The sequence below is a fragment of the Mesoplodon mirus genome, assembly GCF_964341445.2.
Source record: "Mesoplodon mirus genome assembly, chromosome: 11".
Taxonomy (NCBI): domain Eukaryota; kingdom Metazoa; phylum Chordata; class Mammalia; order Artiodactyla; family Ziphiidae; genus Mesoplodon; species Mesoplodon mirus.
This window is the reverse complement of record NC_138987.1, coordinates 37,546,733-37,564,933: the sequence shown is the minus strand read 5'-3', so window position 1 is coordinate 37,564,933 and position 18,201 is coordinate 37,546,733. Positions and strand designations below refer to the sequence as shown.

Below are 18,201 nucleotides of genomic sequence, written 5' to 3'. Positions count from 1 at the left end.
TACTTTTGGAATTCTGCTTATCGGATACAAACAGGACAATCCATGCTTATGTAAGTAGAAGAGATCAGCCACCTCGGTACTCAAGCAGTTGCTCATGTCATGATGCCGTTTGTGTGCATGTTCTCGTGCATCTCTGTTTAATTAAGCAGGTGCCCGAATACTCACATGTGCCTCTTCATGCATGTTTGTCTCAGTGAGCGTAGGCTGGGTACTCACATGTGCAGTGCAGTTTGGGCCTTGGCCGCCTCCTGTTTGGTGCTGTATCGGATCAGGGCGGTGCCCTGGGTTAGGTTCAGATGGAATGTCAGCAGTGGGCCATGCTGCATGCAGATGGTTCTCAAGGTTGACCCATCAATCTAAAGAGTAATGACAGTCATGAGATAAAAACTGGTGATGGGGTGGGAAAGGAAGTCAAGTGACCTTTCTTATATTTGAGAATGAGAAGGACTTCCGGTTCGTAAATAACAGCATTAGTACTAAATAAGTCTCGGAGAGACAAATGAAGAACTCAAGGCAGGGAAAGACTGCACTGAATACAGAGGTCTTCAAGGCAAATCTTAAGATATTCAAAGGACTGGGCTCGGATCTAATGTGGCCATTTTGCAGATTAAAAATCTGTATAAATACAGCTCAAAACAAAAGCATATGATTCAACCTGTGGTCTCTTTTCCTTAAGAGGTAAACAAGTAAACCTATGCTGATTGGTAGAGCCTTACAAAGCAGAAATAAGACGGTAACCAAATAAGAATGTTAAGAGAATATGCAAAGTTCTGAGCAAGATTACTAATGTACAACATTCTTCCAATCTCACAAAAAGCTACAGAGAAAAGACACAAACAAGAAAGGCACCGCTAACCATCTGACGATTTAGAATGCTGACGGTTGACCCAGCTCAGACTATTCTGATGTCTCCTTACTCCTACTCTCGCCATCTCAAGGAGAGACGCTACGTCTGCCTACTTCTCTGTGCCTTCTGCTGCCCTCAGCCAACGTGACCAATGGTTTTTTTATAGCTGCTCACCCTAGTCAGACTCTCAGCATTAAGGTGTTCAGTGATTAGGGACAATTGCCCTTCCTCACCTATGACTTAGAGAACAAATCTCTTTATTCACTCTGATTTAGTTGTATCAAGATCTTTACTAGGTTTATTGAAGCTGCTCAGTGCAACATTTCAGTTCATTTTTTGGGAAGGGAAACAGATTACTACTGGAATAGCCTTAAAAAGTTGTGCTACTGGCGGCAGCCAGTAGTGGAAACATCCTGTGGTTTTACCATGGAAACCCTACAGGATGAAAACTGGCAGTTTCACCGTTAATTCTTTACAGAAAGTGATGGGACAAAAGCTCTTAGCATTGTTTTATAAATGACAATTGACTATATAAGCATGTGAGTATATACAAGTGACTTTTCTGGGATAGATGCCCTATAAATAAATTGTAGGTGATGACAAGTAAATTTATCCAGGTCCCCAAAAAATGTGGCCTTATAACCTCCTTTTAAGCTATGATTGAGATTAGTGAGATGTCTGCTATTAGGTTGTTTCGATTTTTAAAATGAATCAATTCTTTCTAACACAAACACAGCCAATCCCTATATTCAATTAAAAAAATACATTTATTTATTTATGGCTGTGTTGGGTCTTCATTGCTGCACGCGGGCTTTCTCTAGTTGCAGCGAGCAGGGGCTACTCTTCGTTGTGGTGCGTGGGCTTCTCATTGTGGTGGCTTCTCTTGTTGCGGAGCACAGGCTCTAAGTGTGCGGGCTTCAGTAGGTGTGGCACGCGGGCTCAGTAGTTGTGGCTTGTGGGCTCTAGAGCACAGGCTCCGTAGTTGTGGCGCATGGGCTTAGTTGCTCTGTGGCATGTGGGATCTTCCCGGACCAGGGATCGAACCCATGCTCCCTGCATTGGCAGGTGGATTCTTAACCACTGTGCCACCAGGGAAGCCCGCCTATATTCATTTATATACATATACAAATGTAATTACTATTTTTTTCATTTTATTTATTTTTAAATTAAAAAAATTTAACTGAGGTATAGTTGATTTACAATATTACATTAGTTCCAAGTGTATAACATTTTTATAGATTATACTCCATTTATAGTTATAAAACATTGGCTATATTCCCTGTGTTGTACAATATAGCCTTGTAGCTTATTTTTCTTATCCATAGTAGTTTGTACCTTTACTATTTTTCATATGATAATACAGGCTCCTTTCAACACTGTTTCTCTCATCCTAACCATATTACACCCACAGCACTGTGACAACTTAGAAATAATGAGGCATGTTTTGAGGACGGTTATATAAAATGTCCATACTTCAGTCAACTCTTCACTAAATAAATAACCCAGGGCTTTCAGCTGAGTTGATTAGATATGGAGATTAGGAGCCGTTCCAGACAGCTCCTCATGTTAACTGTATTTAGAAAACTGTCCATCTCAACATGAACCTTGAAACACGAGCCCCAGGTTTACTCCCCACAAGTAGGTTCACTGGGCAAATAAATTTTGGAGAATCTGTATTTCCCCACAGAGGATCATAATACATGTTAAAGCATAGTAAAGGGTCTAAGAAGCCTCATAATGAAGGCACCTGCTTAATTTTGTTTAATCAAGTATATATTACAAACATATTAGGTCAGAGACCTATTAATATCCCATGGGAACACTCTGGGAAATGCTGGCTTAGTAAAGTGTGCATGAATCCACTTATGAATTAAATGCCAGACAATTTAATCTCTGTGTCAAAGGGAGGGAGGTATAACTGATTCCATTTTAACAAGGTGTTGTAAAGGTTGTGCTGTCAAGTCCAAATGAAGGCCCTGGGCTCAGTTTCCATGGGTCCATTTAACCTCATTTGAGTGCTCCATGTATGTTGCTGCAAATATGTCAGTTATCAGGCAACTCAAGCAGAAGGGAGGGAGGTTTGGTGCAAATGAAACCCCACCACTGTAACAACCCAGAGAGCACGTTCTGATGAGAGCAAATCAGTAATGCCATCTACAGAGAAGAAGAGAACAGACAGGAAATGAAAATTAAATTAACAGACAGAAATTTACACATATGGCATTTAAGCCACGAAATCCACACATTCCTTCTACTGCAGAGATGGATGGTTAATTGTGTATGAATGAAGCATAAAAATGGTTACCAGTGAGCCGCAAGTCTCGTTGAATGAGTAACACAAAAACAGGTAACTTTTTTGCTTGGTTCCAGATTCTGACAGGCAGATCCACACAGCAAGTTATCTCTGCTAAACAGAATTCACCAGATAACACCACCCCATGCTCACTATTTATAAACTACACGTGTTAACATCACCATGAAGGCAAGCGTGAAGCTGAGTGTCCAGCATCCCCCCAGCTTCAGAAGTAGGCTTCGGGCCTTAGCTGGGGAGACTCACCCCTGCAGGCGGGACCTCCCTGTGGTGACCAGGAAATAAACGAGCTCTCCTCTCTGCTAGCCCCACACACCTCGGACCTTCCCTCTCTTAATACAATCAAGTCCCATCCAGAAAATCCCAAGAAAGCGTGGTTACCTGTGGAGTGAGATTGTGAAGAACCAGCCAGTAACTAGGACGAACTGAACCACCATCACTCCAGGTGGAGGCTGGAAGTAACCAGAAAAAAAGATCAGGAAGAACGATCAAAAAATTAAGACAGCCACGCGTGAGATACATTTTCAAACAGCCCACATGGTTCCTCTCTCCTTTTATAAATCATCTTCTCCTTCTGCCTCACTCTGACCTTTATCCTGTCACTGAACAGCCAGTTCTCTTCTCCTAGACCTTGATCCTACGCACTCTTGCGCCTTATTTGCAAGACAACGTTGTCCTCCCAGGGTTCTCATCTTTACTCCGTCAGTACCTCGGGAGTTCTTGGGTCCCTCTGCCTTATGCTGACTTCAATTCTCCACTCAAGAGATACTTTTTCCTCTACCCGACAACCGTGATTTCCTCTGAGTTCATCGTGTCTTCAACATTTGTGTGAACATAAGCCCCTCGGGTTGGAACAGGGATGCTCCTTTAGGCAGATCCTTCTCACCAGAGGCAAGCCGTGAGTCCTGTGTCCCCCACCCCCTGACTGAGCGGGGTGCTGTGCTGCTCCAGGGAGATGACGGTTTGGGGTTGGTCAGACCGGGAGGCGGGCGGGGCAGCGGTGTAGTGTTCCTTGAGGAAATATGGTTTTTCCACATCTTGTTGGAGAGATGAGTGGGGTTGTGTCCTATGGGATCTGGGGACCATGTCGATTTGTAATCAGGGAACTTTGCTATAAGAAGAGATAATTAAGGAGGAAATTAGGTTAGACAGGTCACTTTTGTTAACAAATACACACACACACGCACACACGAATACATACGTGTTTAAATTCTAAAAATATTAAGGGCACAATTTAAGAGGAGCAGTACAAAATAATTTTGTTCTCTGAGCTTATCAAATATAAATTTTCAATGACTCTTACTCTGAATTGACAAATTAACACATGAGCTAAAGAGTTAATAAGATAACTAATTCTTTACTGCTTTCTTAGCTAAACACAACCTGAAAAGGAAGATAAATTCAAGGAAAGTATTCTTAAAGTCATTAGTCTTACGGATATAGTAGAATGTGAACCCAGGCAGAACTAAAGTATTTATTCTATAAATACTTACTGATTGAATGGAAAGTACATTAAAAATTAAACTTTTCTTGATCCAGAATCTAGATAACGTTCAAACAGATTTTTAAAATATAATCAACAAATACTCACTAAGGGCTTACTCTGCTTTTAAGGTGCTAAATCAGTGCTATGGATAATATAAACAGTTGTTCCCAAGAACTTCAAGTTCAGACGGGAAAACAGAAAAGATGAACAACAGAACTGGCAACCCAGGCAACATCATATATGTTCAATACACGGAGGAGAATGACAATGCTGGGCTGTCAGCACCGACTTTGCCAAGACAAGTCTTGAAGGACTGATATAAATGGACAGCTCAGCAAGACAGGAAAATAGAAACCGAGCTTCAACTTAAACTCTCTTTGTACCAAATATGTTTCTCCCCAGTTTTGGCCGAACAACATTTCACAGTAGCAGAGAGGTAAAGGAGGCCATAAAGGTCCGCTGGGGGCAGTTTCAGATGCTATCAGGAGTTTTTGCAGTAGATTTAGCAGGTAGTGTTTAAACTAGGGCCAAAACGTGGATGACAGCAAAGAGAATGGAAGAGAAGAAATGGATCTGAGAGAGAAGAAACCACTTGGGAGATGTCATCACTGGCTGGATCCAGCAAGTGAGGGAGACAGGAAAGAGTGAGGAAGAGGCGAGAGGGAAGACTGAGATGCTGCGACTAAGTGATGCACAGAGCACCACTAAGAAAAAGAGTTAGTTAAGGAAGAAAGACAGGGCTTCCCTGGTGGCGCAGTGTTAAGAGTCCGTCTGCCAATGCAGGGGACACGGGTTTGTGCCCTGCCCCAGGAAGATCCCACATGCCACGGAGCAGCTGAGCCTGTGTGCCACAACTACTGAGCCTGCACTCTAGAGCCCGCGAGCCACAACTACTGAGCCTGCACACCTAGAGCCCGTGCTCCGCAACAAGAGAAGCCATGACAATGAGAAGCCCGCGCACCACAATGAAGAGTAGCCCCCACTCGCCGCAACTAGTGAAAGCCCGCGCACACCAATGAAGACCCAACACAGCCAAAAACAAACAAACAAATAAATAAATAAATAAATTTTAAAAAGAAAGAAAATTTGGGAGGGTGAGGGTTGGAAATGTATACATTTAGTTTTAAACAAGGGTGATGCTTGAGTCATCTCTCAGGTGACCGCTTGTAAACGAAAGATAAAATAGTTAAAACAGAGGCATGGGCAGTTACAGGAATAAAAGAGGTGAAAATGAGTTTTTACATGCAAAGACAGAAGCCCTAGGGGACTTCCCTGGCAGTCCAGTGGTTAAGACTGTGCACTTCCACTGCAGGGGGCATGGGTTCAATCCCTGGTCGGGGAACTAAGATCCCCCATGCCGTGTAGTGTAGCCAAAAAAAAAAAAAAAAAAAAAACAAAGTTAAAAAAGAAAGGTAGAAGTCCTATAAAAGCATAATGTAGGGTGGTGTTTAGAAACATGGAATATGGAGTTGGCTCCTTTACACACTCACTCGGACCTGAGGCAAATTCTATCAGCTCTTTGAATCTCAGTTTCTTCATCTACAAAATGGGGGTAATAGTGGGACCTCCTCCACAGACTTTGGTGAAGGTAAGATAAAAATTCACGCTGAAGGCTTAGCATGTTGCCTGGTCCTGAGAGGTTACTGTTGCACTGCTGATATGACAGAGGTGGAAAGAAAAAGAAGACAATCTGTAAGGTCATTAACCCGCAGCGCCTTAGTAGGTAGCTAAGGATTTGTTTTATTTGCATTTGCCTGTATAAACATCAGAAGCGTTAATGACTTTAATGGCTTTAAGATCCAACTTTTGCAAGACCAAGGTGCCAATTACTAATGATTGGTCTACCAATCTATAAGGCGTTGTGCTAAGTAAGTGACTTCAAAGGCTCTGTTATAACCATTAAGTTTTCCATTCCCTATTGTCTTAAAAACACACACACACGGAACTCAACAAATGTTGGTAGAATTAACCAAGGTCCTCTTTTTTTCCCCTTGGCCATCTGCCCTTAGCCTTTGTCTGTAAGTGGAAGAATTTTTGGAGAAAAGCAAGCTCTAATTGGCCACCTTAGGAATAACAACCTGGACTTAACTGGTTCTTCCCACGGCCCCTGATTTTCTTGGCAGACTGGTTAAAAGAAAAGCACTTGTGTCATCAGGATATAACCTCTGCCCTCTCAACACCCATAGCTCCCTGTAATTATGTCACCATCTGCTTTGGTCCTAAAGCTGTATTTGTCTCACCCTGGCTCTGTTGAGACTGACTGCAAGTTCCCCAAGGACGCAGCCAATACAAGAGGTGTGTCTTCATCCAGGCTGACCTGTGCTGGTCAACTGCTATAGAGGTATTTATTCCTTAAGAAATAAACGCCAATTTCCTTTGTAGAAGGCAGCCAGACAGGAAAGCGCTAACGAAGGGGCAGAAATGGGTCACACGCGTACCTGAAGTGCTATGAACGTTGCTGAAGGAGTTGTCAGAGGCACTGTAGGGCCAGGCACCAGGTGAAGGCAGCGAGGTGTTGAGGGAAGAATTAGACCCTTTGGATGACGAATGAAGAACGAAATGAAAACAGTGCAGATAAATGTCAGCATAACTAGTGAAATCTTGAAGTATTTTATTTAACCTTTAATAAGAGGAAGGACAAACTATATCTAAAAACTAAATGTGAAAAGCTACATATTCCTATGTTTTCTGGTGAGATACCAGCAAGTACAAATGAAGCCACAGCCGGCCAAACATGAAAGTACTGGGTGCTGAATGAACTTGAGGGGTGTTGCACTTATTTACCTGTGGTGTTATCCCGCAGAAGTTGGTGGTCAGTATCTACAATGGGAGATGTGGCTGTGCCCCCCAGCACACTTCCTGGGGTGACATAGGGGTCAGATTCAGGGTCAATGTTTTGGATACCTTTCCATGGCACTCCTGGTTGGAATTCTGAGATAAGGAGAACAAATATTGGATAGAGGTAGGAAGTTGTTCAAAACGTGGTAAAGTTATTTTTTGATACAAGAAATAGATCTGTGAAAAGTCTAAATTTTGAATCTATTTTAGCTCAGATTTTCATCATAAAAAAAAAAAAAAAAAAAAAGTTGGCCTGACATATACTTTGCCAGCAGCACTCCTGTGCTATCACCACATGTCGACCTTCTTTCTCTGCTTGGGAACTTGATGCCACAGACATTCAAGGTCTGGCCCCAGGCCCTGCTCCCAGGGAAATTCAGGCCTGAGGGCAGGGAGGCAGGATACAGTAGTGTGGTCTCATGACAACTGTGAGGCATCTAGGACAAAAACTGGGAGAAAATCTGAGTTGGAGAAGAGATATTTCTCCCACTTATCTCACTGGAAATTGGCTCAGATGCACAAAAGAAAACACATATGACCACTACTGAGTGGCATGTCCAGGGACAACCAACAGGAATAATTTGGCTTATTATGAGAAAGTCTAGAAAATATTTAAGTGTTTACAATTTTTTATCGGTTAATTTAAATCATATTTAAAGTTATATTAAACTTTTATTTTCCTAATCATGATGAGGAAGAACAGTATGTAGTACATATGAATATGCATTATACTAGAAACTATACATATTCATAGCTCAAATATACCTGTATAGAAAGAGGTTTAGAAAGACATATACCAAACTTCTTGTTTTTAATTTTGCTTTAATAAATAAAGCTGAGTCCAAGTTTTTTCTACAATGAAAATAGATTACTTGTATCAGAATAAAAAGAGAAAACAAATAGCAAATAGTCTCACTGCACTCACTACTGCATACCTAGAACCTGATAGTAAATACTTGCTCAGTGAATAAACTAATCAATTCACTGGACATTTGAGAAGAACCCAAGTTACAAGGCATCCTTTGCATGGATGAATGCCAAGTCCCGGCTCCAAGGTCACCTTCTTTTACTCCCAGGGTGCACTCCACGGACTTCCTTTGGCCTATCTGTGCCTGTGCAGTATTTACCACACAGTAACTTGCCTTGTAGGTGATCAGTGTTCACACCTATGTTCCTGACTGAACTCTACAGAGCAGAGACCCCCTCTAATGAAAATCTGCTATCTTCTCACAGCAAATTCTTCCCTGCTTTTATCAGACAATAATTACTGAATGAAAAAAATCAAAGTGAATGCCTTAGTAAAGTGAGTGTCAGAGCAATCTGTTCAGAACCTGAAATTAACAATTATAAAAAAAATGATATCCCAGAAAAAACATTTCCTGTACAATACCTGGAGGCCAACTGGCATTGCTGGATTTACTTCCGATTTTATTTGTTGGTGGAGATTTGGCAGGTAACCAGCTATCACCAGCAGGACCCGTATGGCCACCCAGTGTGTCACCCGGGATGATATCAAACTGGTTGTATGGTGACCCTCCTCGGGTCTTACCAGGGGCCACTATAGCGCCTGAGAAAAGAGAGAGGTAACTAATTCACACCAGAAAGGACTCCTATGAACAGAACTTGTTGCGCTTTTATTTAGAGGAACTCAAACACAGTACGCAGTAAAAAGAGTCCTGGAATTAGAGGTCACGCTTGAAAGCCACTGCATAATTAGGAAGCAGGATGACCATGACAACTCATCTCACCTTTCTAGCCTCTCAGTCTGCACTTATGCACACAGCACTGTTCTCATTCCGGAACGTCCCTTTCAATTTTAAAATTCCATGGTCTTATGAAGTTAACAAAACTTTCATCAACTACGAATCATACCATCATCCCCCCAGTTTTTACACTAATGACCTATGAATGAGGAATAGGAAAAATACTCAACAATTTGCAGCACATAGAAGGGTATTTAATTACATTTCTACTGACACCAACCCACCCAAGTCTTTAAGTGCTGATCAGGCCTAGTTTAGCTGGAAGAAGCAGAGAAAACAGAAGGAGTTCGCTGGAGAGAAAGGCATCTGCAATTGCTTTAAATTCCAAAGCAGTGAGACAGCATTCCCGCTGAGGGTCTCTGCCGGCACAGGGCCAGCAGTGAACTCTGCAGCTCTGAGATCCACGGCTCCACACATGAAGAACAGCAAATCCTTTGTAAAACTGCTGTCCCGAGAGCATTTCAGCAGTTTTGTTGGTGCCCCCTTCATGCATTTTAAATGCTGGGAGGCAGGAAAAAAATGAAAAGCTTAATAATTCCCTTAAACTAACAAAAAATGAACTTTACTTTAAATGAAAATTTTGACCTCTGTGAGATACCATTCTACTTATCTTTCAAACGAATTTTACATGCTGTATTGTGTTACCTGATCTACTCTTAGGATGCTGTTTATGAACAGATAAAATTACTCCCAGGGTAATGTATTAAAATATTTGTGTAGGGACTTCCCTGGTGGTCCAGTGGTTAAGACTTAATGCTTCCACTGCAGGGGGCACGGGTTCAATCCCTCGTCGGGGAACTAAGATCTTGCATTCTGCACGACATGGCCAAAAAATTTAAAAAAATGAAAATAAAATATTTGTGTAAATATCGATTAAAATAATCTGTTTGGTTTGGCCTAGCACAAGTATTATCAAAACTGTCTCCATGCTCAGCTAAGAGAAGTCATTCGCTTTTCTGGAGCCACTGACAGGAATCTGACTCAAGGGCACATAGTACTGAAGTAGTAGGAAATGAAAAGCTCAATTACCTTGGGGATTGCTAAGGAAATAGGAAAACATTACCTATAAGCTCTAAAAAGGCAAGCGAGTATTTTACCTGTAAGATAGCTTCTCACATGCCACTGTGCATTTATAATCATACACCTATCATGTCTTTGGGGACAAGGGGACTTAATGAATCATCAGCCTAAGGAAGCAGCCTAAGTGTCCAAAGCTATAGATGCTGAGCTTAGATTATTCAGTCCAGAAACAGATTTGATAATTTCAATAAATCATTCTTGATTTTGTAGCATGAAATCAAATGATAATGCTTAGGGACAGCAGGCAGAGAACTTCACGTGGCCACTTCACCAGCCTACCGGACGGGCACATGAAAGAGGGGTTTATAAAGGAACCCTGAAAGGCTCCAGACTGATGGGGCTGAGGCTGCCAAGAAGCCCCTGCAGGAGCCAGTCCAACACCTATTTACACTTGGTTCTCATGGATACAGCTGAGTCCAAGTAAATTACTGTCAAACGAAACAAACATTGAAACAAAGGCTGAAGGAAGGTCCTAAGACCTTTTATCCATTTCACAGGGAAATGGAGATGCTCTTACAGAGAATTACAGAGATGGAAGAGCTGACCCACATTCACAACCAAAGCCTACAATGCCTTCAACTGCTGTCTTGCAGACACTGTCATTCATAAAGAACAAGAAAGCTTTGTGGAAAGTTCAAACCTCATGTATTGATCTATTAGTCATCTTTTGGAGATCAAAGAGCTCAAACAATCATCATGATATATACTTGTTGTGATCTCTCTCTTGTAGCTCCAAAAACTGATTCTGTTCTCTCAGCCAATTTATTAGGGTTTTAACCTAAGGGGAGCTCAAGTTCACTGCTACTGCCCTCGATCCCACTGCAGGTGGGAAATTTTGCTGCCCTTAAGTGGAACTAGCGCTTTCAAGTTTCTTATAATCTGAAATACACACAACCCCAATCTTCCTCTCCTAGGTGATCATAGGATTGGGGGGAAAAATCAAGAGACTCATTAGGAAAAAGCTAAAAAAGATCTGTGCTTCAAAGTAAGTTCATAGGCCACTTCATCAAGGCTTGCTGAGAGTCAGAACAGCTCCAAGTCATGAAGCTTTGTTTGCTCTTACCATTTTTGTGCATATTGGCTTCCTGTGTGGCTACAGAGGGCAGTCCCTCCATCATGGAGGTCCACTGTTTAAAGCGAGACTCTGTTCCAGCCTCCTTCCCACCAACCATGCCGTAGTCCATGCCGCCAGAGCTGAAGCCTAAAATGGAGAACCACATTTTACGTCTTTTTATAAGTTTCTAGTATCAGTAACCAAGAGTTCTGAGGCAGAACCCATGAATAGCTTCATTTGTCACTTAAAGACCAATTCACATGAAGTTTCCTTCACTCAGAAACAGATATTTTGATTCAAAATGCTGATCCTGGCTCCTGCTTGCTAAAAAAGTGACGATTCTGTTCAGGTATGAAAACATGTATGACTGCCATCTCATTAAGACCATCTCAGTGCACGTGTGCATTCACTTATCCATCTGCATCAAACAGAACGTGGGGCCAGCAATTCTCCAACTGAGATGGAGACGTCTACATGTCAAACCAACATGGTGGGCGCTTCCCCTGCGGCGCCGTGGTTAACAATCCGCCTGTCAGTGCAGGGGACACAGGTTCAAGCTCTGGTCCAGGAAGATCCCACATGCCGTGGAGCAACTAAGCCTGTGCGCCACAACTACTGAGCCTGCACTCTAGAGCCCGTGTGCCACAACTACTGAGCCTGCGTGCCGCAACTACTGAAGCCCATGCGCTTAGAGCCTGTGCTCTGCAACAAGAGAAGCCACCGCAATGAGAAGCCCACACACTGCAACTAAGAGGAGCCCCCACTCGCCGCAACTAGAGAAAGCCCATGCACAGCAATGAAGACCCAATGCAGCCATAAATAAATAAATAAGTAAATAAATAAATATATTTATTAAAAAAAAAAAAAACCCCAAGGGCTTCCCTGGTGGCACAGTGGTTAAGAATCTGTCTGCCAATGCAAGAGACACAGGTTCGAGCCCTGGCCTGGGAAGATCCCACATGCCGCAGAGCAAGTAAGCCCGTGCGCCACAATTACTGAAGCCTGTGCGCCTAGAGCCCATGTTCCGCAACAAGAGAAGCCACCGCAATGAGAAGCCCGCGCACTGCAACGAAGACCCAATGCAGCCAAAAAAAAATTTTAATTAATTAATTAATTAATTAATTAAAAAACAAACCCCCAACCTGGTGTAACAGCAGCTATTAAGTTGTGGCAGGGTCTCTGGCGGAAGAAAGGCTTTGCAGAGGGACACTGATCCTGGACCTAGACGAGGTAGGTAAGTCAAGGAAACCAAGTACAAAGCTCTGACTGGTGACAATCAGGCGTGTTTAGGGAATGATGACAAGCCCAATGTGACTCCAATGCTTGGCTGCCTATGGATGCAGTGAGATGGGGAGCAATGAAGTGGCGTGGCATGTAGGGTCTTCATGTATCAGGCTGAGGAGTCTAAACCTTTTTGTCCCTTCTAAGACAGGAGATGGAATTCTTCAGCAAGTGAGGAGAGATAACTAGACCTGTATTTTACAAAGAGACCTGACAGTGTGAGAACGGGGTAGACAGATTCTGGGAGATCAATTTGAAAAAAGTTTTTATATAATGACAAAGACCCCATAGCTTGAATAGGCAACTGGCGAGAGATTCAGTTTACTTTGCCGTGTGCTGCCAGGTGTCAGGCTTTTAGCAAGGGTTTTGGCAGGTAACATTTTCCCACTGCACAGGGCTGGACAGGTGAAAGCCAGACAGGAGAGGCTTGTTGATGTAGCCTCACAGGGTCCACCATCCATTTTGGGTCAGAATGTATTTAATACTTTTCAAATTGATGCTCAAAAGAAGTAAAGGACTAAAATCAACCACTGAAACAGGGGAAGGGAAGAATAATGAATAAAAAACAGAAAAAGGAGAATGAACCATAGACAGGGTGGCAACAACATGCAAGCATGGACACCCAAGGAGGTCAACAGGGTTCCTACCACGCCTCAGCTCAGGGGGCCTGCGGGGTCTATTCTTCCCCTAGTGGACGTGCAGCTCCAGCCAGGCCAGACTCCACGCTGTACCCACTTTACTCTCCTACCATCTGGTGCTGTCTCATTGGCCCTCAAGTTCCATGTATCCAAATCCCACTGGGGGCCCAGGTCACATTGTTCTCCCCTGTGCTTCTCTTGTCAGGGATAGTTTTATAAATGCACAATAAATCAAATCAGTTCTAACACCTTTCTTGACCTGTTTAAAATGTTCCTATTAATACACGGAACACTGTCCTTTCACACAGTTAATAACTGACTTTACTAGTCCAAGTGATTGCTTGCAGGGTGTGGGTGGGGAGCAGAAGTCCTTGGAATGAGCTGGAAATATTTCAGTTTGAAACCTTCGTTTTATTTTATTTATCTATTATTATTTTTTAATTAATTTATTTATTTTTGGCTGTGTTGGGTCTTTGTTGATGTGCGCAGGCCTTCTCTAGTTGCGGTGGGCAGTGGCTACTCTTTGCCGCGGTGCGCAGGCTTCTCATTGTGGTGGCTTCTCTTGTTGCGGAGCACGGGCTCTAGGCGCACGGGCTTCAGTAGTTGTGGCTTGTGGGCTCCAGAGCCCAGGCTCAGTAGTTGTGGCGCACGGGCTTAGTTGCTCCGCGGCATGTGGGACCTTCCCGGACCAGGGCTTGAACCCATGTCCCCTGCATTGGCAGGCAGATTCTTAATCACTACACCACCAGGGAAGTCCCCGAACGCTTCTTTTTAAAAAAGAAGAGTTTGGGCTTCCCTGATGGCGCAGTGGTTGAACGTCTGCCTGCTGATGCAGGGGACACGGGTTCGTGCCCCGGTCCGGGAAGATCCCACATGCCACGGAGTGGCTGGGCCCGTGAGTCATGGCCGCTGAGCCTGCGCGTCCAGAGCCTGTGGTCCACAATGGGAGAGGTGCCAACAGGGAGAGGCCCGCATACCGCAAAAAAAAAAAAAAAAAAAGAAGAGTTTAAGATACTTTCACTTTTGTCCTATGTGGCTAAAATGAAATGAGACTGGAGGACAGGGAGGTTGAAAGGAACAAGGGCCTTCTCTGATACAGCTTTAGTGGCCTACGTGGGTTTACTCCTTGGGCAAATTACACCTCTACCTTTGACTTAGAAAACCAGCCCAAAGTGCCTGGATTCCAGGCTATCTGAAAGCTCGGTTCTAATCATTGAGAAACAGCTTTTGAAAATAAGCTGGGATTCTGGTGAAGATTAAAAAGAAGAATGTAAGGATTAGTAAGATAAGAAACCATTCCTTATATATTAATTTTCTTTAAAGTTGCTCTAAAATTTAAAACTCACAATGAATTAAAGTTATTTAATTTCAGCTGCTTAGAGTTCTTCTGTGACACATAAAATGTAGAAAATTAGTAAGAGTTATAAATCGTAGGAGAGAAAAGAGTTTGAGCAGTTCCCCCTGAACCTTAGGTAAAGTGGGCATCTTTCTCATTAGAAACTTGTGGATCAAATGCCAACACGATATGGCAGCACCGTAACTAAGCAATAAAGTGTGGTAAGGAAAAAAAAACTGAAGAGGGCAAAAAAACCAAAACCAAAAAACCCAAAAAACCACAGGAGATAACAGTGCCTTGAAAGGTCCAATCTACAAACGCAAAACTAGGAGAGGAAAATCAGTGCAAGGTTGTATGTAACTGTATCCTTCTTTGATGTCACATAGTAACTGGCCTGACGTTAGAATAGAATGTGCTCAACAAATCTGGATGAAAGGAATTCTGTCCTCTAGAGGCTGCATTAATAGAAGGCAGAGGGCACTCCACTCGTGACCTCTGGGGCTGCTCATGAGCTATCACACCTACAAACCCAGGAAAACACTGACTTGACTGTCCTTGCTATTTCATCAAACCAAACTTCCTCAGTCCATCAAGTAGCCTCCAGTAATTCTCCAGTTCCCCGACACAGAACTTCTAATCAAACAAGTCATTTATTTCAGTCCAATGAATATTTATGGAGAGCCTAATTTGTGCCAGGCTCTGTGTTAGGAGCTAAGGTACAATCAGAGATAAGACATGCCCCTTGCCTTTCCAGGGCCTCATTTCACCAGTACATTCCTTTTACCTCCCTTATCATTCTTACAAATACAAGCTTTTGGTTACCTTATCTGTCCTTACCAGAATTACTTTCTTTGCCACACACTCTAATTCGTTGTCTATTCATCACTACCACTTGTCTCAGGGCTTACCTCCTTAAGGAAACTCTCTCAAATGAACTTGTCCTTAACTGATCACTCCTTCACTCTCTTTGCCGTAGTTCTATATTTTCCACTATTACTTTGGTTGCAGAATAAAAAACAAGTTCCTGGAGTTTCATAATAATTATAAATGGATAAAGAAGATGTGGCACATATATACAATGGAATATTACTCACCCATAAAAAGAAACGAAATTGAGTTATTTGTAGTGAGGTGGATGGACCTACAGTCTGTCATACAGAGTGAAGTAAGTCAGAAAGAGAAAAACAAATACCGTATGCTAACACATATATATGGAATCTAAAAAAATAAAATGTTTCTGATGAACCTAGAGGCAGGACAGGAATAAAGATGCAGGCGTAGAGAATGGACTTGAGGACACGGGGAGGGGGAAGGGTAAGCTGGGACGAAGTGAGAGAGTGGCATGGACATACATACACTACCAAATGTAAAATAGATAGCTAGTGGGAAGCAGCCCCATAGCACGGGGAGATCAGCTCAGTGCTTTGTGTCCACCTAGAGGGGTGGGATAGGGAGGGTGGGAGGGAGATGCAAGAGGGAGGAGATGTGGATATATGTATATGTATAGCTGATTCACTTTGTTATAAAGCAGAAACTAACACACCACTGTAAAGCAATTATACTCCAATAAAGATGTTAAAAAATAATAATTATAATAAAGAATAAATTATAAAAGAAACAAATCATCCACAGTTGCCCCTTTAATACAACTGTTCTAATCCATGTCCACATGCACATGTAATACTGACACATCATAATACCAGGAAAGATACAGTTATTCTTCTGCTACTTCTACTATTCATCTACTCTCTACTATTCATCTAATCTCTACTATTCATAACTCTACTTTTCACTGGATATACCACACACAGAAATATTACATATTTTGATAAATTTTAAACATAAAAAGTAAAATTTTATTTGACATGCCCTCCCTGATGAGTGACTTTGCTTCTCCATTAGTTCAGATATTTGTGAGTGACTATGACTTAATACTAGAATGAGATCTAGTTCACACTATTCCTATTTTAAAAATTTTTTGTAGTCTTGATAAAGCACTAAGATATCTTACACAAATAAGGGGAAAAGGAGGAGCCTTGTAATTACATCAGTTATTTCTTTACATTCCTTTTTAGGTATATTTCCTCCCCACCCCCAGTTCAATAAAACAAATACTAAAACTACTTTTAGTATTTAGTATATATTTAGTATAAATACTAATTTTTAGACAGGTCATTATCACGTGACAATTCAATTAGGTATATTTTCCATTTTGCTAAAAGCAGAAAATTAGAAACCATCTACTTTACAAAAACCATCAGCTAGGGGGATTTCCCTAGTGGTCCAGTGGTAAAGAATCCACCTTCCAATGCAGGGGATATGGGTTTGATCCCTGGTTAGGGAACTAAGATCCCACATGCCGCGGGGCAACTAAGCCTGTGTGCCACAACTACTGAGCTTGCGCACCTCAACTAGAGAGCCTGCGTGCTGCAAACTACAGAGCCCACGCGCCACAGCTAGAGAAGAGAAAACCCTCATGTCACAACTAGAGAGAAGCCTGCACGCTGCAACTAGAGGGAAGCCTGCGCTCCACAATGAACACCCAAAGCAGACAAAAAAAAAATATTAAAAAAAACCAGAAACAAAAATAGCTAAGGGTAACCCGTTAAGCAGTCATGAAAGTCATTCAACTTTTTAATTTTGAGAAAATATACTAGTAGAGGCTTTATCAATATTTATTAAGAAACTTAATTATTCTTGCTAGTCTTTAACCTACAGGTATTTTTTTTTTTTAGTTTGCTATAACTCAGCACCATTTATACTCATGTTTATTCATTCATTTTATTACAGCTTTGCCATATAATCTTTTTTGAAAAAAATTTAACCTGTGTAAATGCTTTAACTATATTTTCATCAAAATCTTACAGCTATAGATTTAATTTATTCAAAATAGCCAGCCAAATCAGACTTGTTTTCAGTCCCAATTTTTCAATTCCAAGAAATGTGGTAATATGAATTAAGGAGAATTGTAACTGTGAAATAAATTGCAAAATGCATCTTCTAAGGCAGATTATAAGTGGTCAGATCACAATTAATATAAAGACCTAATAAAATTAATTTATCCATTGTTTAATAAGTGAGCAGATGTAAATAAGTCAATATGTTCTTCCTCCTTACTTAATTTGGATTATAATGCAGAACTAAATTTTTAAGTTACTTATGAAACAGGAATATGATTTTTTTAAAAAAACATGAAATTTCTTCAGTAAATGTACATATGTATATATACTGAACTCTGACCTTTAGTCATTAGGAACAGTTGAGTATAATAATCACAAACAACACGATTAATCTAATAAGACATCATGATAAAATTTTTCTATATATTTAATAAATAAGAGAGGTATACACTGCTAAAAATTAACAGATTTGTAGCCAACACATAATTTTACTTTTAAATAGGGGGCAGCAGATAGTAAAGATGTTATAAAGACTGTCATTGAAATAAATACATCATGATTTTAGGTTTTTAACAACTAATTGACCAGTGCATACCCAGTCTAAAGGAAATCACATAAAAGTTTATCCACAGGCTTTACCTGATTCGCTGTGAAAACGTGTTTCAAA

At 41.5% G+C, this 18,201-nt stretch overlaps 1 protein-coding gene across 4 annotated transcripts in view; it reads right to left on the bottom strand.

The window, feature by feature from the left end:
- TNRC6B (trinucleotide repeat containing adaptor 6B) overlaps positions 1-18,201 on the bottom strand; it is a 257,905-nt gene that overhangs the window by 7,525 nt on the left and 232,179 nt on the right. For all 4 annotated transcript variants that reach the window (XM_082636370.1, XM_082636372.1, XM_082636373.1 and 1 more), the window contains 7 exons: positions 11,389-11,526; positions 8,873-9,049; positions 7,429-7,575; positions 7,083-7,178; positions 4,045-4,269; positions 3,540-3,610; positions 217-356 (listed from right to left, as the gene is read on the bottom strand). In XM_082636370.1, coding sequence (XP_082492496.1) covers positions 217-356; positions 3,540-3,610; positions 4,045-4,269; positions 7,083-7,178; positions 7,429-7,575; positions 8,873-9,049; positions 11,389-11,526 — 994 coding nt within the window. The remainder of the gene's footprint in view (positions 1-216; positions 357-3,539; positions 3,611-4,044; positions 4,270-7,082; positions 7,179-7,428; positions 7,576-8,872; positions 9,050-11,388; positions 11,527-18,201) is intronic.